Source organism: Belonocnema kinseyi, chromosome 7, assembly GCF_010883055.1.
Source record: "Belonocnema kinseyi isolate 2016_QV_RU_SX_M_011 chromosome 7, B_treatae_v1, whole genome shotgun sequence".
In the NCBI taxonomy this organism is placed as follows: domain Eukaryota; kingdom Metazoa; phylum Arthropoda; class Insecta; order Hymenoptera; family Cynipidae; genus Belonocnema; species Belonocnema kinseyi.
This window is the reverse complement of record NC_046663.1, coordinates 138,339,199-138,356,115: the sequence shown is the minus strand read 5'-3', so window position 1 is coordinate 138,356,115 and position 16,917 is coordinate 138,339,199. Positions and strand designations below refer to the sequence as shown.

At 31.9% G+C, this 16,917-nt stretch overlaps 1 protein-coding gene across 6 annotated transcripts in view; it reads right to left on the bottom strand.

The window, feature by feature from the left end:
- The window catches only part of LOC117175984 (endoribonuclease Dicer), a 357,463-nt gene that overhangs the window by 173,939 nt on the left and 166,607 nt on the right, over positions 1-16,917 (bottom strand). For all 6 annotated transcript variants that reach the window (XM_033365884.1, XM_033365885.1, XM_033365883.1 and 3 more), the window contains 2 exons: positions 7,064-7,268; positions 6,651-6,972 (listed from right to left, as the gene is read on the bottom strand). In XM_033365884.1, coding sequence (XP_033221775.1) covers positions 6,651-6,972; positions 7,064-7,268 — 527 coding nt within the window. The remainder of the gene's footprint in view (positions 1-6,650; positions 6,973-7,063; positions 7,269-16,917) is intronic.

Genomic DNA, 16,917 nt, shown 5'->3' with positions numbered 1-16,917 from the left:
GCCTTGGAGGAGATTATGTTGAGAAATAAAAAAAAAAATTCTTAAAAACGTTGTTTTTCTTGGTCAGGCCGGAAACTTATCAATCCACCCTCGTATATTTAAAGGTATTTAATATGAAAATTTTCTTGGAATGGTACGATTTCGAAGATTTACAAATGATAAATTTCAAATTTTAACGATTCAAAGTTTCAAATTATTTAATTCTAAACATTGTGAATCAAAGTATCTTGAATATTTAATGTGTGCAACAGAAACCGATGCAATTTTGAACGCTTTTTTTAAGCATGTATTTTGAAGATTTCAAATTCCTTTAATTTTATATACTTTCAATCGCAAATTCTTCAACTTTAAAAGATAAAAACGACAGAATTTATTTTTGTTTAAAATCTTTATAATAATTTTAATATGTAACATATGTTACCGTATATAAAAGAGGAACTTTACAGGAACTTCAATTTATTTTGGTCGATTACTAGAAATGTAAGCAGTTAGTATTTTAACATCGTAACTGTAGCTGCAACTGCAATTTTTTTTTAATGAACTTTCCCAATCCTGCATCTAATTTTAAATGATCCTTAAGGTCTGAGATTTCTGGCAATTTTTTTTTTAATCTTCGTTTGAGCAGTTTTCGAAAAAAAAATTTTTTTTAACAAAAAAATTAAAAGTGCCCAGTTTTTCTTTGAAACGAAGCGACATATGAAAAAAGCTGTAAAAGACAAATTTTTCATTGGAAAAACTCCTACCAACAGAAACCCTCCATAATATTGAAACTCAATTCATTTTCATGAGAAACTATATTCTGCTTCAAGAGGGAAACAGTCGTTCTTCACTGTTTTATACAAGATACAGAATTAGAACAGATAAATATTATTACTCAAATTGTCTGAAGATATGTTTTTACTTTTAAAATGTTATCAGCACAGGCTAAACAATTTTTAGTGTTAAAAAGCATGTGGGTAGGAGTACATTCTTAGCCTTTCTAATTAAAACAATTATATCGAGAACAAGAAATAAGAATTAAAATTTAGGATAATTAAATTAGAAAAAAATCAAACTTAGAACTCTCTTTTAACGTCCAATAGTTAAGTTGATGTGAAGAATTCCTTAAAAAAAAACAAGAATCTAACGACCAAATTTTGACAACCACCACAAAATTTTCCCATTGCAATCTGAAAAAAGTAATATTTTCCTCCTCTCCTTTCCCCCTAAAAAAGAAAAAAAAATTATTCGTCTTTAATTTGGACGAAAATATAAAGGAGGAAAGAAAAATGAGAAGGTAACACACCAAATCCTCTTCCTTCTCCCTTTTATTTCTTTAGTCCTCTTTATTGCTACCATTATCAAATCACAATAAAAACATTTTTTTTTTAAATAATCACCAACGTTTCGGCACTCATACAGCACCCTTATCAAGGTAAAAAAATGTATATAATAAAATTAAAATTATAATAAATATAATTAAATAAAATTAAAATAAAATGAAAAAGTCAATAAAATAAAAATAAAATTTGTTGCCAGCAGGAAAAGCAACACTGCCACGATGATATCTCACTGGGATTTGACTGGTTGCCTTCTCATTGTTCATTCCTCATTTATATGTTTTCCAAATCAAAGACGAATCATTTTCTTTTATTTTTCTTTTTTTTTAGGGGGAAAGGAGAGGAAGAAACTGTTTCTATGTTCTGATTGAAATGGGAACATTTTGTGGTGGTTGCACAAATTTTGAAGTTCTTGATTTTATTTTCAGGAATTCTTCACATCAAGAAATAAGACAAAAATAAATTTATATTTAAATGAAAAAAACAAGTCTTTCAAGAAAGAGAAGTGAGATTAAAAATGAGATTAGAAATGATAAAGGGAGTCTGTTTATAGCAATTTTTCGAAGGAACAATTTTCTCTGTCAAATTTTTTTCACATCTCGCTTAACCAACATATGCTCTCACGAACAAATAAATTCGAAGTAAATTCTGTCGTTTTAAAAATTTATTACTACCACTTTACTAATTTTTTCAAAAGAACTTACATTTGTAACACAGTTTACCACAACAGATACTTTATATTTATATCCAAAAGATCTACAAAAAGTAGAATACTCATCTTTAGAGTCCATATTACTCCAACGCTAAAAATTAAATAAAAACTACGGTCCGTTACTGAAATGTCACAATTGAGTAATTATTTTTATTGAATGAAAGTCTGGTTGTATCTCACCCCTGTGTTTGTTTTTCGTAAAGAACATCTGAGGCTAAAAGCCGATATCACATTCTCGAACTGGAGATGCTGACTATCATATAAAGTATTAGAGGTTTTGAGTTTACTCGTTCGTAATGGCTTTTAAGCTAGTGAGCGATTGTAATCTACTTGCGCTTGCGGCAAAGAAAAAGGAAATGAACCCTAAAATTGATAAATGTATTTTGGAATTGCAAGTTGATGATTACACTGCTGAAATTTCATCAATATTATGAATAACAATTCTTTCGAGAGAAACCTTATGTTAGCACAAACTCAAGATAATTGAATTGTAGAGATCTGTAAAAAGTTATTAGTGTTATCAAAAGACAACGAATTTTAGTTCCGAAATGGTATTGTTTCTAAAAGCAAAAATGACTTCTTGTTTTTTTACGTCCCGAGTAGTATGGAGAAAAATGATTTTTTTAGTGCCACGATAAGTTAGGTGATATCGCAGTCGAAAAGTTTGCAAAACACTCAACAGGATCTATAGTCATAGATCATATTAACAATTATTGAAAATATATAGCACTTTAACCGAAGCAAGGAAAAGTCTAAGGTTTACAAAATATCTAATATTTGATATTATTTTATCGACCCACGCAATTATTCAAATTCGGACGTTAGATATTGCCTATTACTAGTCAAATATTTTTATGGAGAAACAAGAAAATTATTTCATCTGCAATCGGGAATATCTGGCATCAGAAATTAATTTACTAAACATCGTCCCTAAAGGTGATAAATCATTCGATATTCTGACATCAGAAATTAATTTACTAAACATCGTTCCTAAAGGTGATTAATCGTTAGATATTTTGTATATTGATCAAGTATGCATTTTTCATTCTAAAGTGAAGGCTAAAAAGCACGCTTAGGTAGTTATCGATGTGTTTACAAAATTTAACAAATTGTACCCACCTAAGACATCTGCATGTTTTTTTAAATTACAGTAAAGCTAGGGTGATAATTTTCAATCGAGGAGCATTTTTTACTCCGATATAATTCGAAAATTTATTGAACGCCTATGTGTACCATAATATAGCTGTAACGAAATCGCTTCAGGCCAATAAGACCCTTTTCCCCTTTTTTTAATTCTTTCGGACACAGCCGGAAAAAGTTATTACTTGGTATACTGAAATCTCCCTTCAAATTTTATCAAACCTATTTTCTTGTTTCCTGAAGATCTGCTGTTATGAAAACTATTCTTGTCAATTTAATAAAACATGGCCTACCGAGGTATTTAATGATATTTAATACGAATTTGAATAAAATAAAATAAAATACAAAATGGCGAAACGAATATTACATGTCTCAAAATAATCAAAATTAAGAAAAAATTCGGGCTGATGATTTTGGTTATAAGCAACTAGATTGCTTTTGTAGCTCTTCACTTATCATATATTAAAAAATAAAACAGGACGCTCCACGAGAAGGAGACTATACTTCGTGTCCCACCGTTGTTCTCAAAACCAACCAAACATACAGCAAAAGTCTTATTTAAGTTTAAGTCGTCTAATACGAAAATCTTGTTTGATTTTGGAAGCATAAATTTATTTTCTAGATTCTAAATTGGTTAGAATTATACAATGACAAGCTTCCGCAGTTCAAGCCCATTTTGATACGGTCTTAATATGCTGCTCTATAGCTTGCGTGTCACACGGAAACGAATACAAGATCATCGGGTTTTTCCGATAACAATTCAATGTTCTAATTCTAACGTAGGATTGTGTTTCGTAAGATGAGGTTGAGTGATGTAATACGACCAAGTAAAGTACAGTGCCTAGAATTCCAAAAAAAATTCTTAGAATTTACATGTACACCTTTACATTTTTTTGATGTTTTTTTTTTTAATTCTCCTGAAATCTTACAACACAACTGAAACATCTGGTGATGAATTCTTTTTAGCAAGCGAGGAGAAGTTCCAATAATTCCTAACTTTGCTGATATTTAGCCTATTTTTTAAAACTAAAAATAGTTGGCCTCCAAAATAAGACCTAATATGTTGTCTTCTTAGGTTGAAAAATTACCCAAAACATTTTTAAAGCATCATTTATTACGTTACCGAAAGCAACGCATTATTTTTTGCAAATCATGATAAGCGTAAATAATTTCCATCTTCGATGGCATTTAGCATATTTTTTTTAATACATGAGAGGTTGCCGTCAAAATAAGACCTTGTCTCTTTTCTGTGCTAATCAAGAAACTACCAATAAACTTTTAAAGTAACGAATTTGAATTCTACAGCATTCACAATATTCGAAGTAAGTTAAAATAATGTACTGTGTATGCAAACGTGTATTCAAACAAATTCAATATGTATTCTAATGATTTTAACATAATTAAAAAACATAATAAAAAATCAGTGATATCGTGAGAATTCAACAAAATAAGAACAGTTCAAAGAGTTCCTAAAATTTCAAAAGAATTCAGAGAATCCAGAAACATTCAGAGAATTCAGGAAAAATAAGAGAATTGAGAAGAATTTAGAGGATGGAGAAGAATCCACACAACGCAAGAGAAATCACCTACCTTTAAAGAATTCAAAAGGAATTAAGGAAATGTTAAAATAATTAGGAAAGCATAACAGATTTCAGCATTATGGTGTGTTTGAAACATTTGAAGAGAGTTAGAAAAAGATTTGAAAGAATTGAAAGAAGTAAAAGTGAATTCTAAGAATTCGTTTGAATAAAATACACGACGTCTCGCTTACATCAGATTACTCTTATTGCAAATCAATCGAAAAGGTCTGGTTATAGAGTTACTCCTGAAGTTCGACTAAGCTTTTTACTACCTTCTGTTTCCTGCTCGATTGTGATGAGTTCTTGTTAGATTTCAGGTACCTTTAGTTCTTTAAGAAATTAGCAAGCACTAAAGTTAGTTTAATTGTACAAAACTTATACAAAAATAGATTTCTTTTGCATTTTTCAGAAATTCTTATTTTCTGTTCGACGCAAACAGCTTCGCTTTTTTAATGAGACCCTTTTTGTCATTACATAAATCTAAAAATACTTGCTTAACTTACTTTAATGGTTCAGTTGTGAGCGAAGCATTTCACCATACCACAAAAACTTGCTAACAAAGAACTTGTGCTAGACCCGAAAATAATAAATCTTTTCTCCAAGCTTATTGTCTTTTTCATACTGAATGAATAAAAAATGTCTCATAACAGAACCGATTGTGGGAAAGATATTTAGCTTCAAATCCTGAACAGTTCCGAAAATTAAACAGTCAAAGATTCTGAGATTTCGTTTTCCTTTTAAAGGGGCACTCCCTATAGAACGCCAAATCTTAGTCGATTTTCATGAATTTTTTAGGGTAAGGAATGTATCTATCGTTTCAGGGTCATAGGTACTTTTTATAATATAATTATAATTCACGAAACGATTTTTGTTGCCTAGAAAAAATGAAAAATGACTAAGATATAAACAGTCGCCGTGAATCTGTCTAGAAGGAGGCCTTAGAATAAACAAACTGATTTTTTCTGGAAAAATTTCGAACTTTGACCCAGACATAAAGGCCTTAGAACAAAAAACCTGATTTTTTTCGGAAAAAAATTCGAAATTTGACCCAGACAAAAACATGTTTATTTTCATAATAATTAGTCGCTCTGAAGTTTATCCATTGGACATAAGTATCATAAAAAAGTGTGACAAATCATAGCTTGATCGGTCAAATAGTTATTGAGTAATCGTGTACACTGATTTTCAACAAATTGAAAAAAAAGTTTTGAGATAATCCCGTTTAAAATTTCGACAAAGCAAAAACGTATTATTCTGTGACTTCCTGTAGATTTTTTTCCAGACAGTTCAGACAGTTGGCTTCGCGTTCCATTCGCGCCAATGCAGCGAGTATGGTGGGGGTATTATTGGAACTCTAGGTCGAACGTATTTGAGCATCGGATTGGCGAAACCATAGTTTGTTGGATCATGACTCCAAGCGAAGCAGTAGCAAGTCACGCTCAACGGCTCGCGGAACGTGATTTTTGAGAATTGACCAAAATCAGTAACTGCATTGTATTCTACAGGTTTCAAATTATAAATTTAGGCAATAAAAAAAATTTCTTTTTTTAAACCTCTATAGGGCGTGCCCCCTTAAAAGGAGCCATTATTTTAAACTTGCGTTCCAGTCGGTTTAGCGCAAGTTGTTCAGAGAATCAAGAAACTTCTCAAACAAGATATCTAGTTTTTTTTCACCGATAAATAACGTAACGCGTCCGAAGAAACACGTTAAATCAGAAAGATCGAATCTGGAAGTTAGACTTAAGATAAAATTTATTTTAGAATTAACCGCTATAGCGAGTTCTGCGCATAATTCGAATTCTAAATGATTACTTTAACGATCACGTAATAAATCTAAAACTGTAAGCAGTAAGGCTGATTTTTTAATATCGGAAAAGGAAGAAGCTTAAGTTTCCATACCTAGGTTTAATGCAATTTATTTGCGTTGATATTGGTTTCACCTCCAACATTTGTTGCTTCGGATTTTGTATGTTTAAACCATGACGGTCTTTAAAATAATGAAGATAAGAGTAGAAATCTTCGGTGGGAAAGCTAGATTCTGCAGTAAGATCATCACAGATCATTGTCACAATATAAATGCTTTGAGCACCTCTATAACTCGGTGAAACAAGAGCTAAATTGTACTCCGATTCCGTAACCTCGAAAGGTGTTGATGGTGACCTGGCTTCAATTGTCTGATACTGATTGATAACATCCCAGTCAATATCCCAATTTTCCTTAACTATAATTATGAAAAATAATGTGTTGTACATAACATATTGAAATGATATACTTAAATTGCAAAATATTCATTTATTTTAAAAATAACTTACCCGGAACGACTGCAAAGCTGTTTTCTAAATTCATGTTATCAAAAACCATGAAAGATTTGATGACTTTCACTATATCGCTAAATAGCATTGTATGAAATTTCTTTAGCAACTTTATTTGCTCACGTTCTAACCTGATTTGCAAGTGATTAACCTTGACCTGCACTTGAAGAGATCCGACATTCATGAAAATCGGAAAACTCGGTATCTGCAAAATAATATTTATATCACGTCCTGAATTTGGTATCAATAATAAGTGATGTAAAAAAATACTTATTCGAGTGCCCTTAATGACTAAGTGTCCTATCAAATTTTAGAGCATAGAATGGCCAAACATGATTGTTTTCCTGGCTGACTTTTAAGCGACTAAAATAATAATTACAAGTAACTATTTTGAAAAGGATTGAATGTTTTAGAACTCCTAAGTAAAATATATAATGTTAATTATAGTAAATGATTTAAAAAGCTAATAATTTACTAAAAATAAAACATAGGTCGATCGTAGTTTAGGCAATATTCACGATTTTTTATAGAAAGATACAAAATATATACTTTGGGCTTTCGATGATTAATCATACTCCAGTCGATGTATTATCTGGCAACATAATATTTTTATGTCAGAGAAGTGTCCAAAAGTGTGTACATTTTATATTTGAAAAGAAATATCAAGCAAACGCTTCAGGCACTTTCCAGATTTTAATATGTTTTAATAAACTCGGATGCAGCCGCGGGTTATGACTGGCTGTGATTAAATGCATACAGTGAATCTAAGCCTACCTTAGAAAAAGAACCATTTGTATAAGCCCATACTCTGTAAAGTGGAGTCGTCTAGTGGTATATGTACTCATGCTAAATAACTTAAATGACACTTTATATCATGGTCTCACGACCATGTAAATAAAATATATATATACATACATATATAACTTTTCCAACAGTAAAATAGCGCTAAATTAATTTAGAAGTAAAGAGATATAAGAATTGATGCAAATAGTTGTAAATATTGTAAATAATAAGTTTTAGATAATATAAAATTTGCAGTGTGTAATGTAAGAAATTAAGGTCATGTAAGCCCTTAGGGGATAAATTATGAATATAATTTTGAATAATGCAGAAAATGATCAATATCATAAATACAAGTGGGCTCAGAGGATAACCTTGCCTGTCGGCTCTCAATAACCAGAAAATATCTCGTACTTACTCTCCTACTTTTACCTTGCTTTTTGTCTCTCTGAAAATGTCGCATACTCTTTTTATCAAACCTTTTCATTCACCTTTTTTCACAATAACTTTTTCTATCTCAGCTCTGTCCAAGGAGTCGAACGCCGCATTCAACTACACGAATATTGCTATCATTTCCCCTTTCTCCCTTTTAATTCTGTTATTTAGCAGATAATTTAGAATATATATGTTGTCCATCGCTCCCATTCCTTTTCTAAACCATGTCTGATTCGGTGACTATCCTTTTTGCTTCAACTTTTTTCTTTAATCTCTCCTACAAAACAGTTACATATATTTTATATAATGTTGGCATCAGCATCACACCCCTACAACCTTTAACCTCCTCCCCTATGCCTTTCTTCACTTTGGTTACCACTACCCATCTTTCATTATTTCCAACTCCTTGACTATTTCTTCTCTTCATATGTCCGCTTCCACATCGCTTTCCTAAAATATTTTCCTCCTTTCCTAACTTTTCTCTCTACTCCTCCGAGCAAATCCATAAAATATTTTTTCCATTCTATCACATTTCAATATCCAGGTTTATTCTTTTTTTTCTTTTTCTCTCTCTATTAACTACCTTCCAGACCTCGACTTCCGTCCTTGCCTTCTCCGCCTTTTCCTCAAACCTTTTATTCTCGTCCTCTTTCTTTTGATCGCAGAACTCAGTATGCTCCTTCTTTTTTCTCCTATATTCTTGTGTCTGATACTAGTTTTATTTCTCTTATCATTTTTTCCATTTCCTCCTCCACATCTGCTTCTCCCATTTTAATATCTTTAACCTTTCTTTAAACAGTTCTTTCCCTTCCTATGACCAACCCCCTTTCCCTGCTCTTTTTACCTCTGCTTCCTTTTGATCCATATTGATATTACATTTTTCGGCCTATAATGTCACTATTAAGGGAAAGTGATCCGAATCAATATAATCTCCTACCTCTAGTTTTTTGACCTTCTCTGTTACCTCATCATCCACTATCACATAATCACATAACATTCCCCTATGTCCTATATCTCCTGTTCTCGCATTAAAATCCCCACCTATTATAAGGCTAATCTCTTCCTTATTATCTTCCATCATCTATTTTATCTCCTCTGCTTTCTCATGCATATCACCGTTCTCATAAACCCCGGCTATCCTCTTCTCTCATCCTATCTTTAGCTCTTCTACCATTCATCCCCATTTTTGTTCTTTCCTCTTTTTCTTATCCTTCTTTGTTATATATTCGTTTCTCACTCCTATTACCATTCCTCTAATTGATCTGCCCTTTTTATTCTTCCTCTTTGTATTTTGAACTTGCCGTTTGTAACCTCTTGTTAACCTTTCCTTTGCTCTTTCCCATCCCTTTTCATCTACCCACATCTCCATCATTACTACTAAATCACACTGTGTCAAATTCCTCATAAACTCCGTATTCTTTCCCTTCAATCCTGCTATATTTAAGTAACATGTCATCCACTCTTCTTACTATCTGTTCCCTTTCTTCGTCCCAATTCCGCCATATTGCGTGCAGCTGCATTCTGACATTCTTAACCCACGTTCTTTTTCCCTTACTTCTTTCTTCATTCGTTATTTTCCTGAACGTATACTGCATGTACCTGGCTACCCATGTCAAATCATCCTATTCTCTTCGGGCTTCCATATAACAAATTCTTCTTTGCAATCACGTCACTCTTATGTTCCCATTTCTTTGATTTCACTACTATAATTTTTTCTCCTCTTCGCGTTTACTTTCCTACACTTCGCATTTCTCAATTTCTACTTTAGCATCTATCCTTTTTAGCACTGTTTCTACTGCTTCCTTTAACTCCCTCCCTTCTAATCTTAAGCCCTTTATCACTATGTTGCTTTTCCTTTTATCTCTTTCTTTTTTCTTTCTAATCTTCTTTTTATTTACCTTATCCTTTCCCTATTATTGCCCCAAGTATTATTGTTCCAAGTGTTCTACTTTTTTATTATTGTCATCCTGTTTTTCTGATTTTTGTTCTAAAATTGTCATCCTCTTTTCCAAATTTTCCCAACCCTACTTCTATTTTCGCATCTATTTCCGAAATTTCGCCATTTCTTTCCTAATTTCCCGTTTTATTTCCTCTCATCTTTCTTCCTGCCTTTTTTCGTTCATCTATAAATACTCTAAAATTCCGACAGGGTAACTAAATTATCTTTCACATGGATTCAGCAGATCGCAGGAGGGAGGAACTGGGGCAGATTCAAGAGATCCCGGACATGTTGGTTGCCCTAACAGCCCCATACCCAAGACCTACAAGGAACGTGGAGGGTGAAGGTAATCATATCCACATCGAGCCGAAGCAAGCGGTTGCTTTATTAATTACGGCCAGTTATCTTTAGAGACAAGAACCCCGTCAGTATAAATAATTTAGCTTCTGGGCTGGATCTAACAATCGCTTTCTTTCAGTTTATTATTTTCCATTTAATTAACGGCTATAACTGACATGACGGCTGGGACGTAACCGGGTTGCGGCGCCCAAGTTTGTTTGTTTTTAGCCAAAATTTCCCAACAGAAGAGCCGGGGAGAAGGCACACAGTGGTAAAAAACGATTTTCTTTGTCCATAAGCCTAATATCTCATGATTGGCCAAACGGAATTGAATGACAGTTAGACTCAATATAGTTCACGTCATATTTAATAAGGAAAAAATACTTACAAGATCCAAATATATTTTCCAAGGCCGGAAAATTCATGGCAAATTGGGTACTTTTCATATTTTAATAATAAACTGACTTAAACTTTTAGAAAAAATAATAAATTCTTTTATATTAACACTTAAATTTCTTTATTTGATTCGGTCAAATTAAAACCGAAAGGAAAATTGGTACCTCCGATTTTCCGTTTTCATGGAAAATTTGATAAAACATGAAAAAACGTTAATTTTCAGATGTTTCAGCTGGCAAAGCTATTGTATTTTAATGAATGAATACAATTTGCCAACTAAAGTATTCAATGTAACAGTTTTTTACTAATCGAAGTTAAATCTAATCAAAAACAGAACTATGAGTTTTAATTTTCCTGGAAAATTCGATCAAACATGAAAAATCATCAATTTTGGCTTTTTTAGCTATAAATTTAAAGAAAATCCGGTAAATAAGCATACCAAAGATTTTTTTCCTATAATAATCGATGGAATATGAAAAATGCGTATTGCTTTTCGGTTTGAGCTGTAGATTGCAATTCAATTTCAATTATGAATAATTTGTTGAAAAGAGTCACTCTGATGTGATGCAGGATCTAAAGCTGGATTTTGAAAAAAACGCGTTGAGCTGTCGACAATTTAACTACAAAAATAAACATGGTCTCTTCACTAGTATCTCAGTTTGATTCCAGACTGACTGTTGTTGAAAACAAGGTGGCTGATGTGGATGCCACAAAACAAAAAAAAATTGAAGTGCTTACACATAATATCGACAAGCAAATTAAGGATATGTACATTTAATTTCAAATCTCTCAAGCTATCACATCCCTAAGCTCAAACGATGTTGAAGCCTGTATCAAGGAGATTGCTATGCGCATATCACGTAATAAAAATGTATTACTATTTAATTTTCCAGAACCTACTCACACATTAGAGGATTCCCTTGAAAATAGTGATTACAAAGCTGTCACCAATATTCTCAAAGCCATAAATTTTGAGTTTCCTGAAATCTCCACTAATATAATGCATGTTTCTCGAATTGGTGTACAGTCAAAAACCATCGTACGACCAATCAAAGTCAGGTTTCAAATGGAGAAACACTATGCGGAACAAAAACAAACATTCGTAGAACGGCTAGAAAGAGGGGAGAAGGACCTTCGCATTACGTACAGGAACGGAGTATAAATCATAATTACCAGCAAGATACCGCAATTGATGCCACAAACGTGAAAACCTCGGAATTCAGAGTATATTATCAGAACGTAAGAGGTATTAAAAGTAAACTAGATCTGTTTATTAAATCTGATAATATCTTTGATTATGACGCATTAGCTTTTACCGAAACTTGGCTTAATCCTACAGTTAATAATACAAAAATTAGTTATGCTTTCCAAGTTTTCAGGGCGACCGAGTAAATAGGGTGGGTGGCGATACCCTTCTTGCAATTAAAAATAATTTTATGTGTTCCAAATTTAACTTCTCCTCTGTTCTTTAAGGTACCCCTGATATTAATATAGTAGGGGTAAAAATATACAAGTTTAGTATCTCAATAATGCTTATTGTTATATACGTTCCACAAAGAATTTCTATCCCCATCTTTGAAAGTATGTTGGATTCAATAATTATGTTGCGGAACTTGTCTGATAAATTAATTATTGTTGGAGACTTCAATGTACCATGCTTCAAAGATCACGTTAACAATATCAATACAACAATTCAAGTTAATGGATTTCATGAACCTATAGTGCCTGAGGACAAATACCATCCGTCTCTTCTGATCCGATTTTACATTAACAATAAAATCATAGTTCAAAGATTTGTTAACATCTCAATTTCTAGAAGATATAATTTTAATCGAGGAAATTACCCGAAACTATATCTTGGACTATGTAACACTGACTGGTCGTCCCTGCAAACATGTGAAACTATTGATCAGGCATGTTCAGAGTTTTATAACCAAATGTATAACATCTTCGACAAAACGGTACCAATATACAAAACGAAAACTACCAAGGACTGTTTCCCTTCATGTTATACGAGAGATATCACTTCTGAAATCGCGAAAAAGGATAGGTTTAGATTAAAATTTTCTGATCATGGCAGCCTCTACTACTAGATACGTTTGTAAAGTTGAAGGCCGATATCAAAAAGAAAATCGAAACTGCATTTAATAAATTAAAAACTAATGTGGAAGTAAATATAACCGCAGAACCCTCTACGTTTTGGTCTTATATAAATAGACAAAAGAGTAATCACAGGATCCCGAATATGATTTGTTATAATAATAATGAAATAATCTCACCACAAGAAATAATAAACACTTTTGCGTCTTACATTTACAACGCTTATAACCAATCGTATACTAGTTTACCTTTTATATATGGACTTTGTCAGGAGATTCCTATATTCAAAAAGGGATTATAGACAGATATCATGAATTATAGACCAATAGCAATACTCAATAACTTCTCTAAAATCTTCGAAACTTGCCTTCATAAAATTATTTACGACATGGTGGCACTAAACATCTCTACTCATCAACATGGCTTTGCCCCCCCCCCCCCCTAAATCTATCACCACAAACCTATTAGGTTTTACCCAAAATATTAAGGACACCTTTATTGTTTCAGATAAACATGAACGATATTTCGACACTGCTATATTGCTATTATCTACTTTCTGCAGAGGATGTAAAAGTTTATTTACCTATATCCAACCTACGATCATGTGAAAACCTCCCAAAAAACCTATAACTCTTAAATGAATGGTGCAAGTTGAACAAACTGAATCTTAACTCATCTAAACGTAAGACTATGTCTCTCTCTCTTACAAAAATGTTGTGCTACGCTACCGTTACTACATCGACGGTATTGAACTCGAGAGAGTAGATACAATTAGGGACCTAGGAAAATTGTATGACAGTAGGCTTACGTTTAGTGCGTACATTGATGAAATGATTAGTAGTGCGAACAAAACATTAAGTTTTGTTATGAGAGTTTTCAGGCACTTTAAAACATCATACCCTCTGTTTTATCTTTTTTGCGCACTAATTAGATCAAAACTGTAATACACGTCGGTCGTCTGCTCACCGCACTTGAAAAAACACATTAACGCCATCGAGGCATGTCAAAGACGTTTTCTAAAATACTTAGCGTGGAAAGAGGACAAATCCTATCCTCCTCGTGGTTCAGATCATGAAGCCCTAAGTAGTAGATTTCAGGTGTGGTCACTAGACGATAGGCGTAGATTCATGAATATTCTAACGATATTTAACATTATAAGAGGTATCGCTGATTGTCATGAAACCTGCGAAATGATACCATTCTACGAACAAAGGGTCGAAACGCGAGCTCGATTTAAGTTTGATTAGTCAAAAACTGTTACTCTGAATACTTTAATTAGCAAATTATATTCAATTATTATAATACAATAGCTTTGCCTTGGAAAATATATTTGGACCTTATGAGTATTTTTCCCTTATTAGGTATGACGTGAACAGTATTCATACTAAATTTCATTGAATTCCGTTAAGCTAATTTTAAGATATTATGTTTATGAAGAAGTAAAAACGGTTTTTACCACTGTAGGGCGTATAGTGCAAGCATTACGTCGAAATATAGAGCGAAATTCCAGAAAAAATCTTACTTGCAATGTTTTGAATGAGAAAGTTTCGTTAACGAATCAATAAAATAATCCGGTTCCGAGTTATGATATATTGAAGAATCGACATTTTTTTGGATTTTCAGCGAAAAATCACTAAGTTTCAAAAAACACAGTGTATCTTCCCACATAATTATTGCACGGAAAAGTGTTCCACAGTTAAGTGAAACCAGACTCAATTTGCTGTAATCTCAAAAAAAGTACCTTATCCTACCTATGATAGGTCATGAGTTACGACCCCTCAAAGTTGGCCATTTTTGCCTGTTTTTACGGGCAAAAAAGTGGACTTTAGTTTTTTCCAAATAAATCCTGTCAAGTTCAGTTTACGTTGGTTGTGCCAGAGGATGAAATAGTCTACAAAAATCTGCATATATCTAAAAAAAAGTCTTTATTAGACCTTTTTTTTGGAATTGTAAGGTTTCAAAAAATTTTTTGTTTGCATTTTTGACTAAAATCGAAGAAGTATTTTTGGAAAATACATCATTTAGATAAAAAAAAACTATCCTAGCCCAAATAGATCACGAGATATGACCTTGGAAAGTGCATTCTTTATGCATAGAGGCACCTGAGCGTACAGTAAAGTAGAACTACGGTCATATTTCAAAACTTCTCACACAAAAAAGTGCATATGATTCATTTATCATGTATAATATGTCTTTTGACATTGATAAATAAATAATTGTTTATAACAAAAGCTTGCTATCACTACTTACGTTTACTTTTTGGCCATTTTTTTAGTATTTTTGTGACAAGAAAGTCATCGTAATTAATTAAAAATGTGTAATATATTTTTTATCCATAGGCAAATATTTTTATTATTAATTGTTAAAAACAAAATATTGCTATAACCACTGTTGAGTACTTTTTGACTACTTTTGTGCAAAAAAGTACTATATATAAAGTATATATATTTTGTATCGATAAACAAATCGTTTTTTTAATAATTGTTTATAACCATTTTTTCTAATGAATAGTTTTTCTGCATTCAATTTTATACTTAATTCCAAGAACTTGTAATTCTCAGTGATTTCCGTAAATTGTACATAATATGCTGTGACCATTTTTTCGCATGAAGAATAAGTAACTAATTGATTAGTTTAAAGTAATTACATTTCAAACGTAATTTAATTTTAAGAAAAAATTAATTAATGCCAAAAGTAATTACATAAACTGGTTGTATCTAAAAGTTCTTTAAATAAATTCATAAAATAGGTCAATTCATCAAAATTAAGTAATTAAGAAATAAAAAGTTACTAAATAATTGGATGAAAACATTATTTATTATTTATTTTCATAATAGAATGAATTACTGACTTCATTCATGTGCTTAAAATTGCTTTACGTTAAGCATATCACATTTTTAATCAATAAAAAGTACATTTTTTAGAAAAGTATTCAAAAAGTACTCACCAGTGGTTATAGCAATATTTTGTTATGAACAATTATTAATAGAAATATTTGCTTATGGATAAAAAACATATTACACATTTTTAATCAATTACAAGGACTTTTTTGCCACAAAAATACTAAAAAATGGCCAAAATATGTATTATACATGATAAATGAATAATATACACTTTTTTATGACCAACATTTCGAAATATGACCGTAGTTCTACTTTACGGTACGCTCAGGTGCCTCTATGTATGAAGAGTGTACTTTTTAAGGTCATATCTTGTGACCCGTTTTGGGCTAGGATAGTTTTTTTTTTATCTTACGCCAAATTGGCTGCACTATAATTTATTCTTTAGGAGCTTTGTGGTGGGATCCACATGAAATGAGGTGTTTTCTAAAAACACGACTTCTTCGATTTTAATCAAAAAAAAAAAAAAAATGAAAATTTTTAAACCTTACAATTCCCAAAATAATAGGTCTAAAAGACTTTCTTTTTAGATATACGCAGATTTTTGTACACTTTAATTCATCCTCTGGCACAACCAACGTAAACTTAACTTGACAGGATTTATTTGGAAAAATTAAAGTCCAATTTTTTGCCCGTAAAAACAGGCAAAAATGTCCAACTTTGAGGGGTCATAACTCATGACCTATCATAGGTAGGATATTATTATTTTTTCGTAATTACAGTAAATTGAGTAAAGTTTCACTCACCTGTGGAACAATTTTCCGTGCACTAAATATGTGCGAAGATATACAGTGTTTTTTGAAACATAGTGACTTTTCGCTGAAAACCCAAAAAAATGGGGATTTTTCAATAGAAGTTAGAATATTCAATATATTCAATAGAAGTTAGCGGATTATTTTTTGGACAAAATTTGTTCAGAATTTTGTTTCCTTTCTTTTATCTATTGGACATTTGGCTCTAAAATG